Below are 18,638 nucleotides of genomic sequence, written 5' to 3' on the forward strand. Positions count from 1 at the left end.
CGTGTCGACGCTAACAAGCAGCGCACGCACTGCATGTCAGTTCGCCGCCTACTGGCGGGCACGCTAGGTACAGAGAGAGTACGCCCGTTTTTTTCTCTCTATTTCTCTTTTTTGATCGGGATTGGGGCCAGCCGGGGTTGCTTGGAGGGCCCCCCCTTGCTGGCACCACACTTGGGTGGAACATCGATTATTTTGAAAATGGCATCCTGTTCCTTGGGTGGACTAACGCTCAGGCAGCCCCCGACCATGGTTTGCCAGGTACTTGTACCGGATATGAACGTCTCAGCCATACCAAAAGTACCCCCAAAACACATCGCCTCACTACGCCCCTCCGTTGGAATTCCCCACCCCATCTCGCATTATCAAGCAAATATCCACCACGTTCGTTTCCCCAGGACGTGAGCCGGTCTGTGATTGGATCGACGAGATTCACGTTGTCGCGATTTCGCTCCGCTGCACCCCGACAAACTCGAGGGTAGCTTGCCCACCTCCCTCCCTGCGGGTCACGCATTGAAATCCAAACAATACGCAAACAGAAAAAACCAACCTTACGTGGTACGGTACACACGTAGTAATAAGGCAAGACTCAGTGATGTGCAGGGGTGGTGGAGGTGGGTGCACGGGGCAGAAGAAAAGGAGTGATGGAGAAAGCTGCCGGATACCATTAGCAGATTGCATTTTTGTTTGTTTTGTCCCGAACGCGCCATGTAAAGGACTTTGAAAATATATTTCCTTTGCTTGACAAAATGACAAGGTCTCTTTGACCAATGCTACGCTGATCAATCATTCAAAATGCCAACTTCTACGTAATAACCTGACGACCTACTCAAGCTACTGAAAACCAATTCATTCACCTGAAGCTTTGTTTTACTTGTGGAGCTGTATTCGTCCGGCGAGCGTTTTTTTTTTTCCCCGCTAGGTCGGCAGGGACGGTTCAACGACGTGAGGCTCCATGCCATTCTTGCCCCTGAGTCCGTGCCGTTTGACAAAAAAGCACGCTTACCTAGGTGCTTGCCAAGCCACCGGGGATTTGAGAGTGACGCATGTGCATTTTACAGTGCTATACAGTAATTATCATTACCAGACTAGGTACGTATCGTAGATTAGGCGCTTTGTACATAGAATTAGGCAGGCAGGTAGGTACCTACCTAGATATTCAAATTGCCCACTGGTTAATACACGTTGCCTGTACAAAGCAAGCAGTTGAATTTGTGCTTGCTGCTTGCTTGTCTAAGGCATTCATTCATCCATAAAAAGCATTAGAATTACAAGCAACAAGAAGAAAAAGGGTTTCTGCTTTACATTGTTTTTTCTTTCCTGAGGTGGAAATACAACATGCACAAGCCTCCCGAACTTACCGCCTGCCCAAGATAGCAATTGATCTGTGAACCATCAAGTATGGTAGTATTCGACAATAAGGTATTGTTGGATTTTTCAAAGTGCATGACAGCAACAGCGCTTGCTTCAGCTGAGGAATCTCACCTACCTACAGTACATACTACGTAAAATAGAGCCGACCGTTTGTTTCTGGTGGTGGTAGGTGTGGGCATTCGGCAGGCCGGGTGTGCGTGTGTCGAGGCTGTGTGACTTGGTTGGCCCCATCCATTTTGCTCGTGTCTGTGTCTTTTTTTTTTCTTCCTTGTCCGCTCATATGTTCCAGTTGATGACATGATTCGTATTCTCTACATCAGACGGTCTCTGTTTGGTAAGGTGCCATCCATCGATCATCACTCGTACGGGACGCTTCAAAACACAAAGCCGATCACTGCCCTGCAACATGCCAACTTTTTCCCAATCGGTCGCCTTGCGCACAAACTCTTGTACAAAAAAAAAAGATTGAGATGAAAGGGGTGATGTACATTATTAATGAAATTGCCATTTGCACCAGATTTTGTGTCGCTCGCTCGTGGGTAAAATCGCCACGAAGGCTGTGGAAGATAACAAGGAAGCAATAATCAATCGCCCATAGAAACAGACAAAAAAAAAAAAAAAAAAAAAAGACCCTACCAGGACCAGAGTCCATCAAGGGTCTGCAGCCTATAAGACCCCTCATCCTTGCTCTTTCGTCCGATCTCTGTTGCCTTCACGCGGCATGTCTCGGAATTTTCTAGGTATTCATCTCGTAATTATTGGATTTGGGCTTTTCAGCAGATATGCCACCACTAGGTTAGCTCTGACCTCTGACGCAACGCTTTTCAGTCTCTTTGCAATTTTTTGCTGAAGTCATGAACCTTGATTTTTTTAAAGAAAAAAAAATCTATTTTATTTATGGGGATGACTTGGCAGATTAGTCTTGGTGCATTGCCGCACCAAAATGATACTACTAAGCAATTCATCTTGGGAGGGGAGCTTGGGGAGATCATCTCTAAAGACTCTATGTGGCTCCAGCGCCCTTAGATGGAATATTCCATTTCCCTCGCCTCGGCACAGATTGGGATTGGACGTTTATGCGGAACCCAACATGAACATCCACATTACGGAGTATACAACACGGACGTCGAGAGAATTGAAAAGAAGCAACCTTGTCAAGATTTTGTTACAAGTAAGTAGGAAAAAGCCGCCGACGCCGACAAGCTTAACCATGCCTAACCGTACCCTCTTTTGGTTCGCTTGATGTTGCTTTTGGCTGGTGTTTATCGTCGATCTTATTTGGGGTTCGGAGCCGCAGCTGAAGTGTTGCTTTCTCAGCTCAACGGGTAGGTCGGTACTTTACCTACCATTGAACCTACAAGAAACTACGGAGTATCCGTAGTCTCTCCTTGCCTACTGTAATACAGAAAGGTACTGTACTGACTGATGCATACCAAGGGAAAAAATTTCAGTGCTATTAATAATAAGTACAATCCAACCATACAGTCTAATTAGTACATGACTTACTTTCGGACGCGACGCGTCTTTGTTTGCCAAAACAGAGCTAAAGAAAAAAGCAACCTTCGTTCCTTAGGGGGTGTGCCTGGTTTAACATGCAAGCCCGGGACGGCTGGCATGCTTGTGGACGTACGGTAGTGAGGCGCCCAATCTGACAAGGCTTTGCACGCCACCGTTTTCCCGTTCCGCCATGCATGCAATGGCGTCGTCTGGTAATACCATGTACTTTCTTTTTTCCCTTGCTCCCTTCTTACATGACGGTGGCCCAATTAGCGAAGCATGCGAGTGTGTGTGTGTGTGTGTGTGTGTGTGTGTGTGTGTGTGATCTCCACGGCACTACCGTAATGTACAATTATTAAATCAAATTCCACATTTATTCCGTAGTCGAATTTATTTTGTTACCCCGGTTATCAAATTGTCACGGCGCAACCTTTGATTCTGCCCAGGTTGATTGCGTACCTATATTTTCAACCCAATTTTCCCCGGAGTTGTATCTCCTGTCACTCGATCTTTTTTTTTTCTCTAGCGACATGATACTTACGAGATTTCGAGGCTGTGCTATTTTGCTCGTGCGACGTCAGCTGCAATGTTTTTCAATGTCTGAACGCAACGCTAGTCAAGACAAGCCAGACAGGCGGGCAGGTAAAGTGTATGTAGGCAGGCAAAGCATTTCAAAGGTGCGGTACCTTGGCACTCTAAAGATCCGATCTCGCCTGAGTTCCCAGCTTTTGTTAGTCAGGTGGAAGAGAGAAAAAAAAATAAGGATGCAAACTAGTCTAGACTCTAGACATGGCCCAATGGTTTGGCGTCCCGCCGGCCTCACCGCCGATGTCTCTCTAGACTCCTTTGCCGATCGATTCTCTTCAAAAACCAAGAAATCAAGGGAAACAACAGACGTTAGATAAATTGAGGATTGGGACGTAGCATTGGCTTTTGGGACTAGTGGGGTTATATTATGATAGTACCTCGTACTCTACTGCAAATAGTAGGTTTTTTTTTGTTTGCTCGTTGGGTGAGCTTTTTACTCAGTTACAATCTTGCAATGAACCAAGGCTCCGGTGCATCTTGCATCTTGCACCCTCCACTTGAAAGCGGAGCGGTACCATTCTTTCTTCTTTTTTTCCGAACCTCGTAATCGGTCAGGGTGTTGACCTGCATGCAACACTCTTACTTTAGACCCCTCCATGTGGGCATCATCCAATCACCAATCCCATATGCAGATAATGACTTCTTGGAGATATCGTCATTAAGGACAGCCGCCATGCATGGCGAGAGGGGGGAAAGGAGGAAGGAAAAATAAAAAGAAGTTGCGCAGGGAAATGACCTGCACATTCTCGCTTCTTCTTGACAAATCCGTAGAAAACGGTCCCGGCATCGGGGCGATGGTCGGAGGTTGCCGTTCGGGCGCAGTCAATCTGGAACAAATCAATGCATTGTTATTTAGGGGAACAGTTTTGTGTTGCAAAAAAAAAAAAAAAAAAAAAAAAAAAAACCGCCACCGCAAAAATTTATTTGGGTATCGGCACTAAGCATAGTAAGAAACCCACCTTATGCGATATAGCGAATAGCAAGAAGAAGAAGAAGAAGAAAATATATAAAAACAAAAACAAAGAGAGAGAACATCATTGGTTTTCAAGCAAGTATGATGATCCCTTTCGCGACCCTCCCCGGGGAATGCCCCCGGAGCGGGTTGAGCGGGGAGCAAGTATCGCCCGCCGATACCCACGATATGGGGGTTGCACCAAGTCCAGACATTGTCAACAGGAAAGAGACCTTCCTTTCCACCTTGATCTCCCAATCATTTTCAAGTCAGGGTACGACTGGTCATTGAGGGCCTTGTGATACTCAAAAGGGTTTCACCACTTTCCTGCTGTGAAATGCCGAGGACATATAGGTCCCGCCGGGGCTGAATGAATCTACCATGTACAATAGTTCCGGGTTGCAAACAGATACAGAAAGGAGAGCGAAGAAGAAACAAGAAGCAAAAAGAAATATATGGTACCTGTAGAAGCCTCAGGGCCAAGAACACACGATGCATCATGACCCGGTGCTACTGCTTTAACATAACATGCTAATTCACCCAATCACAGCTTTCCCGGGGGCTCAACAAAACCCAAAGACCCCGCGCCGAGGAATGTTCGCTTCCATATCCCTCCGTCAGAACTAACTACAATATGCAAAAAAGTCTTCATGCAAGGGATAACTGACTGTACTGGGTGCATCATGCTTCCGTGTATCTGGTGTGTTATGATGAACGAACCGGCGGCGGTAAGCGCTCCATTAGTGTGCTGACTGATGAGGGGGGCGCGGTTTAGACGGACACACATTTAGACGAACACACAGGCTGAACACGAGCAAATCTTTTCTGGGGCTCGGTGGTACCGCAATCCATTTTTTGCATAGTATAAGAGAGGTAGAGAAAAAAAAAAAAGACAACAGTGGTAAGGGGAAAAACCCTCTAGCCTTGCATCTTCTCTTGCACCCTGCAGCAGTTGGCGTTGATCCTGATCGGTGGTTCGGCCAATCGAAGCGCCGATACCAAAAACAGTAGTATAATCGTATCCAAGTTTCCCTCGAGATTGGTGGCCATGTCCCACACCGTTCAGCTGCAGTTCATCCAGAATTGACCCCCCCCGTTCATCTCTCTCCCCCCACGCACCACATGAGCAAAAAAAGAAGGAGGGTAGAGGGAACCCAACCAGGCCAACCGTTGCTTTCCTTGTTCTGCCATCCAATGTCTAGCGCCCAAAAATGTGCATAGTATGTTACACATGGAAACCCGGGGACGGATGGAATGATGGAAGCTTCCGGGCACATACCCCAACTTGGTTCCTTCTCCGCCCCGTTGTCAATAGGCCAGAACCAGAGTTGTCCATTCCATTAGGAACTTACCGGTAAACCGTAAACCACGTGATTACATCTGTGACGACATCCCTCGGAAGTAAAAGACCATTGTTCGAGTAGTTGTACTAAAACTCTCACGGTCCAGGTCCGAGAGACTCTAGCCGGTATCATCTTGATACTATTGCCATTTCAAATAAAGATGTATGCAGCAAGTGATGTAAATGTTGAAAACAATATGATCCTTGGATGCTCAAGGCAAGAAACCCCCAGACACCAGCCATTACCCGCCAATTAATACCTGAGCCAAACTAGATTTAGTCCTAACAATAAAACAAACTTTTTTCCCCCTTGCAAATAACTGCCGTTACATCATGCTTGCCCATTTAACAACTATACAAACGCGAATATCCCGTCTCCGCAGGATTTCACCGGATTCGGTACCCAAGCGTCAATGATCAATCCTCCCTTCAAGCGGAGCTGATGAGGCTCTTGGGAAGGAATGCCCAAACGGTGCCCACAAGGGACATGACAAACGACGTCAACATAATGATCCACGCTATGACCTTTTCCCTTGCGCTTATCTCGGGGCCAAAGAGCTTTAGGTAGAACGCGATGGGAAGACTAGAGACTATGTTAGTTGGTCATTCTTTTGACACATAGAAAAATGTCTTGCCAGCCAAGGTGCATGGTTTGCGGTAGGGTTACTCACGTCACGCAGATGCTAAAGCAGAGGGCACTGCCTATAATAGGGGTTGCAATGTTCTGGTCAGCAAAATTCATCTCAAATAAACCCCCAACCACGTCAACTTACCCATGAACGCCATGATCCTATCAAACTCAGGGAACAAAATAGCAATGACCAGGAATGACAAGATTGTCAGGATCCTAATGGCAGCCCTCATGATGACAACTTTCCTCGAACCCGTCTGTGGCGCCGGTTCCCCAGATATCTGTACCGGGGCATGGGGGTCACCGCCAGCACCATGGTAGACACCCATGACCACTTCGAGTGTCGTGATGATGGGCCTCGCGTTCAGCGGAACTTTCGTCAGCGGGATGATGGCAATGAAACAGCACATCAAGACTGTAAGCGCGCGAGGGTAGCCCTCTGTTCGAAGAATGTTGGAGGTGATTGCGTCTGCGACGTTGTCGCCGAACATGAGAATACCAGCGACGGCGGTGACAGCGTCAAGACAGTACTTTGTGTTATAATCAGTATTATTCGCGCCTCAAAGGATGGCTTCTGCAGTTTGTACGAACCGTGAACGAGAATGTCACTTTGAGTGCTTGCTTGTACTTGTAAGGATGACGCATGTCTCGGTAGATCTGTTGCGAATTGCCAAGTGTCAGCAGTTTGGCTCCTATATGTGGCTGAACCTGCGTTTCGAGAAACACTCACGTTGGGGAAAACACTGTGGCCACCCCATGGAGACATGAGCAGACCAAAGGACAGAGGCAGGGTCAGCCAGTTCGCTGGGAACAGGTACGTTGCCGCCGGCTCGATGAGAGAGCCGGGCGAATCCGGCTTGATGAGACCGTTGGTCACAACAATGAGAACGACTAAGGAAGGGGTTGAGAGATAATACGAGATTAGTGGATGCAGCAATAACAAACGTGTGCTCGAGGTCATCATGTTTCACTCACTGGAAAAGCACGAAAATATGCCCAGGATGCTCGAGTATGACAGCAGGCTTAGCGGCATAAAGTGAAGCGGCATCAAAATTATCGCACATGTGACTTTCCACTGAGTGACAGTCAGGAGCCCGGGGAACAGGAGATCAAGGGAGTCGGCGAACAAGACTATCAAAGCGACGCAAGCTGCCAGTAGCTCCAGAGTGAAGAGAATACTAGTTGCCACACGAGCTTTGCTGCCGAAGCTGATAAAGGCAAGGTCGCTGAAAGTGATCAAACTCGGGTCGAGGTCCATGCAGCGTGAGAGCAGCCCAGCTGTGTACATGGTAACACCGGCAGCAAATGTGAGAAATCCTATTCCGCACAGCCAGCCGGCATACTTGATACCCATGGGCAGGGACAGCAGCCCAACGCCGATAAGAACATTGATTGAGTTGAAGATTGTCTGGGGCAGAGTGCTCTGGCCCTCCACAGTGAGAACCATCTTGCCGTCCTGTTCAACCTCCTTGACCAGGATGGGCTGCACCTCGGCATCGGGGCCCTCTTCAGGCGCCGAAGCCCAGACGGAGCCCCGAGCACTCGGTGCTACAGAGACGCCACGGGCCGGGGATTCTTCTCGGCCGCGAGATCGAACGGTACCATAGTTGAGGCTTTGCTGCGAACCTATGGAGCCATACGACGTGCCATATGGTCCCGGGTCACCGCCAATCGACGGCGCCGCAAGATGAGGTGGAATCGCAAAGATGGACTGTGACCTCGCTGCAGAGCCGCTGCCCGAGCCCGAGCCTCCACTCCAGCTACCGATGCGGAAACCATTGTTTATCTCGCTATCGAGTGCCTTGAGCTCGCGTTCCCTAAAGTCGATTCCATCCCCGCTCTGCTGCGGCTGAAGGGGCCTCGAGGGGCTTTCATCTCGATCGTCAAAGACAGCCTCAGCACTGCGCGAGCCGACCGAGCTTCCGGCTTCCAAGTGCTGCCGGAGGAGGGACGGGCCGGAATTCTCCAGCGTTGGACGCAGAAAGCCCCCCTCTGTCCCGCTCCGACTGTACACGATATCCTCGGTAGAGCCCGGTTGCATTGGCGCCTGATCTTGCGCAAACACAAAGGAAGGCCGCTGCGGTATGACCTCAGCAAACCCGGCAGCACGCGCCCAACTGCGGGTGAAGGACCTCATGCTGTTGACGCCACCAATGTCTGCAATGGAAGCGAGCCGCATGGTGACAGAGCTCCTGTTTTCGCGGAGCAGTCCGATTAGGTTAGCACAAAAGACCTAGACTAGACCAAAGATGCCTGCATCCATCACGTATTGTTGGATTAGGAAAATTGGTTACCTTCGCCGCCGTAGTCCTCCGGCCCATTCGGTGTCCTGATCACTACCGCGTCGCTCCTGGTCATCGCCCAACAGCGGTTCGTTCTCTTGGTCCCGGAATTGGACGCTTCGACCACTCCTCCCACCCATTGAGGACATACTGCCAGTCCTGTGTGGCGAGATACCGCCATCGTACTCGTCCCAGGTGGACGGGTTCCGCGAGGACGAAGGCATTCCCGCCGAATCTATCGCCTTATTGAACAGACGCGTTTTTGGTTATATATATCCAAGAAGGTTCCTTTGTCTTGTTCGTGGTTCTGTTGTTTGTAGAACCAACTTGCTCTGGTGCTCGACTTTGGCGAGTGGCGATACTCCTCTTTTGATCTGGACACAAGGGGAGAAGTTGATGGTCACGAGACACACAACTGGATTAGGTCGAATACAAAGAAAATCCCAACCAAACCCACGAGGCGAGGCGAAGTTGGTCGAGTGGGGTGGTTAAGATCACGGAGTTTTTAAAGTACGTGCTGTGAAATTGTCGTTGCATGCAAACCTTGACAATGCATGAATCGAATCATGGGGTCGAGCAGGGGACCACAGCGTAGCAAGAAAATCAAGATAGCGGTGGGACCGCCCAGGCTCTCCCAAACTGCATACGGTTTCCCTGCCTGTGTGATGGCAGGAGACGGAACCCAGTTGCTGTTATCAGTGCCCCAGAGCCGTCTGAAATCCTACGGAGTACTGTATGTACAACCTACCTCCTCCCTCACCTACTTAAGAAAAAGAAAAAGAAGAAAAAAAGCCGGTCAAGGTAGGAATGGAAGGTGCTCACTCTGTAACGGGTAGTACGCAGTAGAACTAGCCAGAATTTAGCGTTGTCTGTGATCTTCATCCGACAAAAGCAGCAATTTTATTCGGTTATACCATGTGCATCTTTCGGATCAAAGCGGGCAAGCCATCTGCAGCTAGGTTGAGATCGACTTTGGATCTCTGGTGGAAGCAATCAACTAGGGACGAGAAGGCGCTGGAATAAGCTAAGCTTGCAATGTACCTAGCAAGCCAAGTTTACCTTATCAGACCTACCCAGTATTTAGGTAACCTACGTAGTTTACATGTACGAAGTACGTTTTTGCCCCCAAGTTTTCGTTTGGGCACCGCAAAAAGATCTAATTTGCTATTGGTAAGGATTAAAAATTTGCTGGGCATGCTCGCTAGATCCACCGCGCTTTGCGGCTTGCGGGGACAGCTGACGAGATCCCTGGTCTGGTCGATCAACAACGTCACTCGTCCGACTGGCACGGTATGAGAGGCGTTCGATATTGTAACCCACCGACCACATGTTCCCTCACTACGGTGCATACCTACCCAGCCTTGCTAGCCATTGGAAGAGGAACATAGGGCGAAAATCGGCGGAGTGATTGCTCCCGTTGAGCGGCACAATGTATACAAAGCATTTTCCGACTCAACACCTAAGGTGAATTTTCCCATGTATGAAGGAGCATGTGCGATTCAAGTCGCCTGCCGCGACAAAAAGTCAACAGGACATGCGCGTAGTACTTCGTACATAAGGGAGTAGCAGCCGGAGGGGTCTCAATGTTCAACCACCGAAGATGCCCCGTAGCCTGCCCCACAAGAACCCACCGTCCGGTCGAGGCTGTTCCCGCGAATTTTCGGTGCTGGAGACTGGTTGATTAGATTCAGGAGACGACGGCAGGACGGCAAATGGTCCTGTCTGTACCGTAGGTTGGTAGGATCTCGTTGCACTATCCACTTGTTAGACGGGTCTTGCTTGATACTGATATGCCGCTACAGTAATCGCAATGTCAATGGATAGACACATCTGATCTATCTGGTCTGGTGCATTTCCCATTGGTTATTTTCCCTGGTTTCATTTTATAATTTTCATGTTTTTTTTCTTCTTCTCGCTGTCTGTTGCATGATCAAATCCAACCCATTCGAAATTTTCTGGCCCACCCAAGCAAACATTTTCGTACCACCCAGACCCAGCAACATCAGTAAAAAAGGAATAAAAAAAATAAAAAAATAAAAAAAAGGGGATCGTTGGCATCGTAACACCGCCCACATCGAATATTTGTCAATATTATCAGCCACGTACTTGCACTACAGATCTGACAAAACCTCCTTGTTACAGCCGCACATGTACCGCGCAACACCACCTGTGCCAATTCAAGAAATTGCACTACTCCCCGAGACAGACCAAGGTCTCCGGGGGTAACGTCGCACGTTGTATCTCACGGCTGGCTGTCATCTGGACTTGGAATATCGTTCCACTTTATTGTATTTTGCTGGGTTTGGCCTCATCTGGGGAGCCTTGGGCTGTAAAAGCGAAAAGAAAGTAGAAGGGGAAAGACGAACAAAAGTAAAAAAGAAAAGAAAACAAAATGGACACAGAAACCAGCTCATCAACGTCCAAACTGGCAGAAGCTGCAGCCCTGCTGGTGCCAGCCCAGGAAATTCTCGAAAAGTTCAACTACAAGCACAAGAACCAGCATCGTCTGTCGAAATGGTGGGCCGGCTTCGATATGCTCCGCCGCCACACTGCCAAGTTCTACCGCGATGAGCTACGGCTGGCCCTGGATGCATTGACCAAGCGTAGCTCGATGCCTCAAAGCAGCAAAAAGAAACAGAGCAAGCGACAACGGACCGAGCCGCGCGATGAGGACATCACGGCCGGTGCCGTGGCCAAGGCCAAATGGATGGACGACTACCTCATCCCCAAGGCATACACGTACGTATTTCGGGCATGCAGCTACCGGGGACCTATCTTCTTTGACCCCATATCTCGTTTATTGCGTGTATGTAACATAGCTGACCCTTTACAAAAAAAAAAAAAGCGCCATCACCCAGCTGGCTGCGGATAATCAGTTCGCTCCGCTGGGCCTCCTCCTCCTCGGCGTGCTGGCTCAGGTGCACAGCGCCGTGTCCCTTCTGCTACCACTAGACAGCGCAGAGCAAGAGTCTGAAGTGACCGCAGCGGCAGAGGGTAAAGAAATCGACATGGGTGTCGCGGTGCCCAGGCAAGAGCAAAGCAGTCAAGATCACCCGTCTCCTCGCTTACAGGCGGGTGCTTCAAAATCCCCAGACGAGCTCGGAGAGGCAGTGACGCGGGACAGTTTCGACGCGCGGGAACGGGACTCGGCCAGGCCAAAAGCGGTCGACGATTACATGGACGCTGTAGAGAAGAGCGTCGTCGGACGCAAGCCGCCATCAAAAAAGGAAAGTGGTAAACGTAGAAAGGAATTTGCGGTCACGTCAGACTTGGGCGGGCCATCAGCTGGGGATCTGTCAGCCAAATCGAGGTCGGCGGACGAAGAGAAACCCAGGCGCAAGAGCAAGACGGCACGAACAGAATTGGACGTGGAACCAACAGAAAAGCCAAAGAAAAAGAAGAAGAGAAAGAAGGGTGACGAGTTTGATGACTTGTTCAGCTCGTTAATGTAAACCAGGTCAAATCAAAGCATAAAGGTATTATAAAGGAGCCTATCAGGGCCAGTGATAACGCCTCCCAACCTGTCATGAACAAATCGATGTGGTGACATGTGTACAGTAAGTACAGTTCAGCCTGGTGACATGTGTACAGTAAGTACAGTTCAGCCTGGTGCCACAAGTCTCAAGACAAGTCTTGGGTTCCTGGCAGCATTTCAGTGCCTGTTTGCCAGTCTGACAAGTTTGTGCTCGTACATAAAAGACGTGAAACATCCTTGAACAGCAGGAAAATCTTATGTTATATGTTATCTGCAAACTCCGACATTGGATCTTAAATTTTTTGGGAATACAATAAGGACACGTACTAGATACAACTCTGCTTCTTCGCCTCAGTCACGCCGCAGTCGCTCGGGGCTATATACCCGCCAAGTCGACGACCTGACGTGACAAGAACCTCCGCTCGTTCTGAAGCCGAAAAGAGAAGTTTTGAAAAGAAAGAAAAAACCCAAAGAAACCATCTCTTGCGCCACTCCTCATTTCCTGAGCATAATTGAAAGTAATACTATAACAAACTTATACCTGTTGCGACCAAGTTGATGGTGCTATGTGGGGGCGCGAACCAATTACCCAAACTTCCATCCCAGGCACGTGGTCATCCCGCTCTCAAAAACATGAGTACGCCCCTATTTCATAGGATCCATCAACAGCAGCAAGATCCGCGCTTCTACTCAATATTCTGGCGCGGCGTGGTCATAACCGTCATCAGAAGAGTATTCATCCTCGACGTTTAGGGAGCGTAGGGATGACGATCCAACACGCGATGCATCCTACGCCATACGGTTGTCCATGCGGGTGTAAGACCAGATACGAGCGCGCATATCGCCGGAACCGGTGGCGAAGAAGCCACCAGTTGGGCTGGGTGCGACCGAGATGACCGAGTTCTTGTGGCCTTGCAGCATGAGCTGCGTTGATCCTGTGCGAGGATCCCAGAACTGAACGCCGCGATCCTTGGATCCCGACATGACCCACTGGTTGTCAGGGGTCAAGGCGACACTGAGAACAAAGTCCTGCGGAAGAAAGGAGTGTTAGAAATAAGTACTAGGGGTTGGAGTTGGAGAAATAACATACCCTGTGACCCTCGAAGGTCTTGACGCAGCGGCCGCCTTTAGATCCTTGGTTCTGCATGTTGCCGCGAGGTGTGGCGAGCTCCCAGAGCTTGATGGTCTTGTCCAGACTTCCGGTGACAAGGTCCCTGCCGTTAGGAGAGAACGCCACGCTGTATACGCTGTCCTTGTGGCCATCAGGTCCCTCAAGGCGCTCCACAGGACAGCCCTGAGTGAGATCCCAGACGCGAACGCTCTTGTCCAAGGAGCCAGCAGCAACATATTTGGTGTCTGGGGATATGGCTACTGTGGTCACACCATCCTCAATGGTAAACACTGTGAGGGCTGTGCCGTTCTCAATATCCCAAAGCCTGACGGTGCGGTCTCCACTTCCGGAAGCAATTGTACGGCCGTCGCGCGCAAAGTCTAGGGAGTAAATATCCTGCTCGTGTCCTGCAAACTGAATCCTGATGGTCCTGGTGGTGATGTCCCAAACCTTTTGGTATTCCAGTAAAGTCAGCTAGAGCCCAGTCAAAAGCGTGCGCTTCCAGGTTTCACTTACCCTGATCTGCTTATCCTCGGCACCCGTGGCCAGGTATTTGCCGTCGGGGCTGAAGCAAACACTCCTGATGTAGAGATCACCAGTAGTGTCTGCATTATCGTCTTGCAAAACGCAGACCTTTTCACCTGTGTTGACATCAAAAATCTGTGCAGACCGGTTGCAACCGGTCGCCACATACTTGCCGTCCGCGCTGAAGCGCACACAGCAGACCACACTCTCATGCTGAAGGGTGTGTACCAGATCAACGTCCAGCACGCGAGGCACGGCCTGGTTGAAGATGGCCCACCAATCGTCTCGGCTCTTCTTGAAGTGCGACGGAATGCGTTCGATATCAAGGTCTCCGAGAGCGTTACCAGGCGGCGGCTGAGGCGGCTGGTGTTGTGCAAGTCCTCGGGGGTGGTCAGGGGTTGGGTGGTTGGGAACTTGCGGAGACTGACCCGGGCCTGGATATGGCATCGGGTTGTTGATCTGGGGAGTCGCCGGGCCGCCCGCAGGAGGCCTACCTATAGCCCCACGCTTACCAGGGCCTGGAGAGGCGGTGCTCTGAGGGGGCTGTGAAGGGAAGTTTCCCGGACCGGGCGGCTGGGGATACTGTTGGAATGGCGGCTGCTGAGATGGGGGCGGGGGCGGGGGCGGAGGCCCGGAGAGACCGGGCGGAGGTTGCGCCATCTGGTGCTGTGGCGGCTGTTGCTCCTGCGGAGGCGGAGGAGGCGGGGCCAAAGGTTGACCAGTCTGCCCCGACATTATGGCACCAAAAACGTTGTTGCCAACGCCGATGTTAGGGGGCTGTGCGGGGCCTGCGTGTTGTGAGGGACCTCCAATGCCTCCCTGTGGCATGCCACCTCCTCGTCCCTCCAGCTGGCGACGGAGATGAGCGAGCTCTTCCTCGTATCTGTGAGAGCAACCGTGTTAGATGAATACTAGATGGTGGCTTGTAGCCGTGAGGGCTCCGGCGGTGTGCAGGTGGATGCTTGGGCCCTTTTCGCGGCTGAACTACTTACTTGGCCTTCAATTGCACGTGTGTCTGCTCCATCTGGTACACCTTTTCTCGGACCATGTGCATCTCATTGATCTGAGTATTGACTGTGGGTGGAAATTGAACAAGAAGGTTAGCTTTGGCACACAACCATTGCGGGCGGGATTGTTGAGGCCGAATTGCAGAGATGGTGGCATTACGTACTTTGGTGCTCGTAATTCTCGGCGGCGCGCGCAGAAGCCTCGAACTCGGCCCTGATGCCTTCCAACAGCTCATTCAGCCGGGAGGGGCCGTTCGGCTGCGGAGGCGCAGCGCCGCCCCGGTAACCCGGATGCATCGACATTGTGCAAGCGAGCGACTATTCTGTTCGCGCGGTGCGACGTGACGCGACGTATACGGATAGCCAGGAATGGCGATTGAATTTCTGAAATGGCCCAGGGGATTGAAACGCGGTGACGCGATGAAGAAAAGCAGCTGTCGCGATGGTTTCGGTGCTTTTCTCGCCGAGTGCGATTGTCGATCGGGTACGTGTCTGATCTATCTCTGGCGCGTAATGGACGTCCTCGGGATTGTCGAGGTCGCGAATTCGCAGAAGCGAAAAGAATGATAATAAAAAAAAATGCGGGACTCCAGGCCTGCTCGGAAGGTCAGGTCGAGAGTGGAAAGCGGAAATTGACGCGCTTTGCGATGATGCTAATTTGGTTGGCTGCGATGATGGGATTGATGGATGTTCAGGGGGCGACTGCCAAACCGTGGAGAGGCGCCACGAGATGGAAGTCGAGAGAAGTTACGGGCTGTATCATGGAACAAGGGCCACGAAAGTCAGGACGGATGGGCGAAAAATTAGAACACATCCCATAGCAGCTGCGGTCAGGTCAGGCAAACGCCGCTGCGCGCCAAGAAAATGTCAGTGCACGGACAGGACTGGTTCTCATCCTCCCGTCCCCACTCCTTGGCGGCGGCACCCTGGCCGGTAGGCACAGGTAATCTGTACGGTATGGTATGTATCCGTAACTAGGTGGTAGGAGGTGCTGTACGACGAAAGTAAGTGGCACCGTACCTAGGTACCTACTGTAGGCAGGCAGGGTAGTGCAAAGCAACTGCACTTTACCGGTATTGGCAGTACCTTAGGGGGCATGGCCCACACTCTGTGATGCCAAGATATTCGCGGGTTCTCTGCAGAGGTGTGGTGCATGCGGTTTAGGTGGGCTGCGAAGCCTTTGGTGGTCCGTGCTAGTCTACATTTGGTAGCCGTGGGGCTTAAATTGAACTTGTTAAGGTGTGTGGTGGGTGAGGTAAGCGGTCCACCATTCTCCGAAATTGAATCACCACTTGGGGGAGAACCGCGCTAAGGGTGTGATCTTCTCGTCCATAACAACGAATTTTTCTTGTTAATTTTGCCAAAAGGAGCAGGAAATGGGTCTCACCCTCCTTTACGCTGTAAATCCGGCGCTAATAAAACCTAAAGGCCACAGGCCGGGTTCGCATCATGTATCTTTTTCGAAGATCAGCAGAAACCGTTATATAGCGCGTAAATTTCCTATTTGGATTACCACAAAAATACGTAACTTGAGTTACGTATTTTTGTGGTAATCCAAATAGGAAAGAGGGGTTGTATTTGCAGTGGTAAAAGGCTAAAGGTGGCTGTTGTTGTTGTTCGGTCGAAAAAGCTACTTCCAAGCCCTTCTCCCATTTTTTTACATGGGTAAAGTACCGCCTAATTGGGAAGAGAGAACTTTATTAACGAGAAGATCACGCCCTAAGGCTGCGTGCAGGACGCGGGTGTTTGTTCCTCAGTCGGCCATAGTACATATTGTACGGTACTAATTACTGTACATGCAAAGTACACACATCAATCGCGTCGACAAGTGGAGCCAGCCGCGAGCTTAAATGTCCAATGTTCCTACTATCTAGAACTATTCCAATACCTTGCGTTGGGCACAGTAGTGTGCAACGTAGAGTAGGTACCTACATATGAGCAACTACATTTCCATCTCATCTAAACACTCTCCGATTGCATTAGCGTCTAGATATTCAACATGGGCCACCTGTCATCTTCGTCAGCTGCAGCCAAACACAATGATGTATTATTGTTCATAGCCATAGACAAGGCGACTTTCCGCTGTGGCGGTTTCTTGGTACAGCCCTTTCTGTCCTCCCACATACGTGCCCACGACCACTGTCGCGTGTATCATCACCTCCACTATCATGTGGCACCGGCGAGAGATCTGGTCCTTCCATCGGTGGTTCACTCGCACAGCAAAAACCCTGCCTCCTGAATGCCATAGAGGACAGATGATGGCTGGCACTGACACGAATTCGGGATATGTTATCCAAAAGAATAACAGAGCAAAAAAAAAAAAAAAAACCAAAAAAAAAAAACCAACCCAACCCAAAAAGTAGTTTGGGGTAGGATACTGCAATAGACCGAGCCTAGGGGTTGTCATGCCCTTTGGACTTGTATTTTCTCGGCCATGCAAAATACACATCAACTAGAGTCAATATCTCACAGGCAGGTTAGCCAAAGTAACGTTAACCATTGCTAACCTAGGTTCCTATCAATATATAGGACTTCGTGAGGAGGTGTATTAAGGTTTGGACGGTATCAATTAAGCTATTAATCGAGTCAATATCATCCAACTACGTAACCACGTGCAATGTCAAGCAAATGCAAAATGTAAATTGAGCAAACCTGAGGACAGAATGGTTTTGGGGGCGCTTTGATAACCACCTCAACTCGCTTCCCCAGAAAATGTAAACCCCGCGTACGCAGATGCCATATTTAGGGCGTTGTTCTGCTTTAATCATCGGCTTGTTTTCGAACCCACAGCCCGGGAGACGCTAATGATTACAAGTCTGGCCTCGAAACAACATTCCGCCGTCAAGCAACTTGACTTTTTTTAAAACAAAATTCAGATGGTGGGTGTGCCCGTAACATACGCAATAGAGTTACAACACGCCACATTATATACATGAGAAACACAAACTGGCTTGGCATGTTGGTAAATTTCATTCGCAAATGCTGCTATTGGAACCTTTTGCGAAAAGCCGAACATTGCAGCCCAAGTGTGATGATGACAAACCATGGATTTCGTTGATGCAAAATGATTGACAAGTTGTTTGGTAAGCTGTATTCGTACTGCATGAGGCTCGAATTTCGGGCGATATTTCACGATTCATACATATTCTACACATCTACCTACCTACCTACGAACTACCTGCGACTGTAACACGATCTTTGGCCTGTCACAAGAGGCACACGCGTCAGGTTATGGTTGATGTGTTTTGATCTCGAGTAGATCAAGTGTTCAGGGAAGGAAATGGAAACAAGGGTGAACTCCTTGGTATTCATAAATGAACAAAGAACATAAAAAAAGACAAATAGAGTGTCGGATTTGTCGTGAGCGCCAGACTGCGAGTCAAGTCTTCGAAACCATAACACGTACGCAGTGCCCGAGTAACGCTAAATAATATCTCCTAGTGGCGTTCGAGTCGACAGGTGCGATGACACTTAAGCTCTGAACGCAAATCCCACGACGTCACTCCTCCAATCAAACCGTCGTACACGCAAGCATACCTACCATATACGCTTATAAACAAGCAACAACAAGGTACCTATATAAACAAATGACCTCGATTGCCAAGACCGCGGCGAGTCGGGGCAGCCAGTGGCAGTCTACTTGCCAAAAGCAGCAGGCACAAAGGGTGGGCTTCTCGAAACCCTTTGAGAAGCGGCACGCCGATGTGATAATCAGATGGGAAACCACCATATTTAACGAATTAATACGAGAAGCAATTCTTTTGTAATCAAGCCGATTCCTACGAATCATCACTTCGGGAACAACCTATAGTACTCCCCCGAAGAGGAGCAGGCTCCTGGTCAGACAGGTACCCATG

At 49.8% G+C, this 18,638-nt stretch overlaps 5 protein-coding genes across 5 annotated transcripts; 3 read left to right on the plus strand and 2 right to left on the minus strand.

Annotated features, from left to right (window-relative positions):
• Window positions 1-5,091: 5,091 nt before the first annotated feature.
• On the plus strand, window positions 5,092-5,495 carry MGG_15592 (uncharacterized protein; the record flags this gene model as incomplete). The annotated part of the gene is made up of 2 exons (XM_003713796.1): window positions 5,092-5,136; window positions 5,331-5,495. 2 exons carry the CDS (start codon window positions 5,092-5,094, stop codon window positions 5,493-5,495), a joined length of 210 nt encoding a protein of 69 aa, XP_003713844.1.
• Window positions 5,496-5,870: 375 nt separating this feature from the next.
• MGG_08827 (uncharacterized protein) lies at window positions 5,871-9,724 on the minus strand. The gene is made up of 7 exons (XM_003713797.1): window positions 8,676-9,724; window positions 7,357-8,573; window positions 7,112-7,272; window positions 6,973-7,038; window positions 6,524-6,911; window positions 6,422-6,452; window positions 5,871-6,333 (listed from the first exon to the last, which is right to left on the minus strand). Exons 1-7 carry the CDS (start codon window positions 8,885-8,887, stop codon window positions 6,180-6,182), a joined length of 2,229 nt encoding a protein of 742 aa, XP_003713845.1. The 5' UTR covers window positions 8,888-9,724; the 3' UTR covers window positions 5,871-6,179.
• Window positions 9,725-10,051: 327 nt separating this feature from the next.
• MGG_08828 (uncharacterized protein) lies at window positions 10,052-12,212 on the plus strand. Its single transcript, XM_003713798.1, has 2 exons — window positions 10,052-11,402; window positions 11,509-12,212. Exons 1-2 carry the CDS (start codon window positions 11,056-11,058, stop codon window positions 12,113-12,115), a joined length of 954 nt encoding a protein of 317 aa, XP_003713846.1. The 5' UTR covers window positions 10,052-11,055; the 3' UTR covers window positions 12,116-12,212.
• A 171-nt stretch (window positions 12,213-12,383) lies between these two features.
• MGG_08829 (transcriptional repressor rco-1) lies at window positions 12,384-15,637 on the minus strand. The gene is made up of 5 exons (XM_003713799.1): window positions 14,946-15,637; window positions 14,767-14,848; window positions 13,766-14,657; window positions 13,229-13,699; window positions 12,384-13,167 (listed from the first exon to the last, which is right to left on the minus strand). Exons 1-5 carry the CDS (start codon window positions 15,082-15,084, stop codon window positions 12,928-12,930), a joined length of 1,824 nt encoding a protein of 607 aa, XP_003713847.1. The 5' UTR covers window positions 15,085-15,637; the 3' UTR covers window positions 12,384-12,927.
• An 8-nt stretch (window positions 15,638-15,645) lies between these two features.
• Window positions 15,646-16,462, plus strand: MGG_15593 (uncharacterized protein; the record flags this gene model as incomplete). The annotated part of the gene is made up of 3 exons (XM_003713800.1): window positions 15,646-15,741; window positions 16,217-16,272; window positions 16,453-16,462. The coding sequence occupies 3 exons, from the start codon at window positions 15,646-15,648 to the stop codon at window positions 16,460-16,462; spliced, it is 162 nt and encodes a 53-aa protein (XP_003713848.1).
• Window positions 16,463-18,638: the final 2,176 nt, after the last annotated feature.

The sequence above is a fragment of the Pyricularia oryzae genome, chromosome 2, assembly GCF_000002495.2.
Source record: "Pyricularia oryzae 70-15 chromosome 2, whole genome shotgun sequence".
In the NCBI taxonomy this organism is placed as follows: Eukaryota; Fungi; Ascomycota; class Sordariomycetes; order Magnaporthales; family Pyriculariaceae; genus Pyricularia; species Pyricularia oryzae.

What these genes read in the sequence shown, in the direction of transcription:
- MGG_08827 (XM_003713797.1), bottom strand. Translation starts at nt 8,887, where the DNA reads ATGCCTTCGTCCTCGCGGAACCCGTCCACCTGGGACGAGTACGATGGC. An exon ending in TAGGATCATGGCGTTCATGG is followed by an intron (nt 6,453 to 6,523) that starts GTAAGTTGACGT and finishes CCCCTATTATAG; the next exon opens with GCAGTGCCCTCTGCTTTAGC. An exon ending in TGCTTTAGCATCTGCGTGAC is followed by an intron (nt 6,334 to 6,421) that starts GTGAGTAACCCT and finishes CATAGTCTCTAG; the next exon opens with TCTTCCCATCGCGTTCTACC.
- MGG_08829 (XM_003713799.1), bottom strand. Translation starts at nt 15,084, where the DNA reads ATGTCGATGCATCCGGGTTACCGGGGCGGCGCTGCGCCTCCGCAGCCG. An exon ending in CCGAGGATAAGCAGATCAGG is followed by an intron (nt 13,700 to 13,765) that starts GTAAGTGAAACC and finishes GAATACCAAAAG; the next exon opens with GTTTGGGACATCACCACCAG. An exon ending in AGACCTTCGAGGGTCACAGG is followed by an intron (nt 13,168 to 13,228) that starts GTATGTTATTTC and finishes TTTCTTCCGCAG; the next exon opens with GACTTTGTTCTCAGTGTCGC.
- MGG_08828 (XM_003713798.1), top strand. Translation starts at nt 11,056, where the DNA reads ATGGACACAGAAACCAGCTCATCAACGTCCAAACTGGCAGAAGCTGCA. An exon ending in CTCATCCCCAAGGCATACAC is followed by an intron (nt 11,403 to 11,508) that starts GTACGTATTTCG and finishes AAAAAAAAAAAG; the next exon opens with CGCCATCACCCAGCTGGCTG.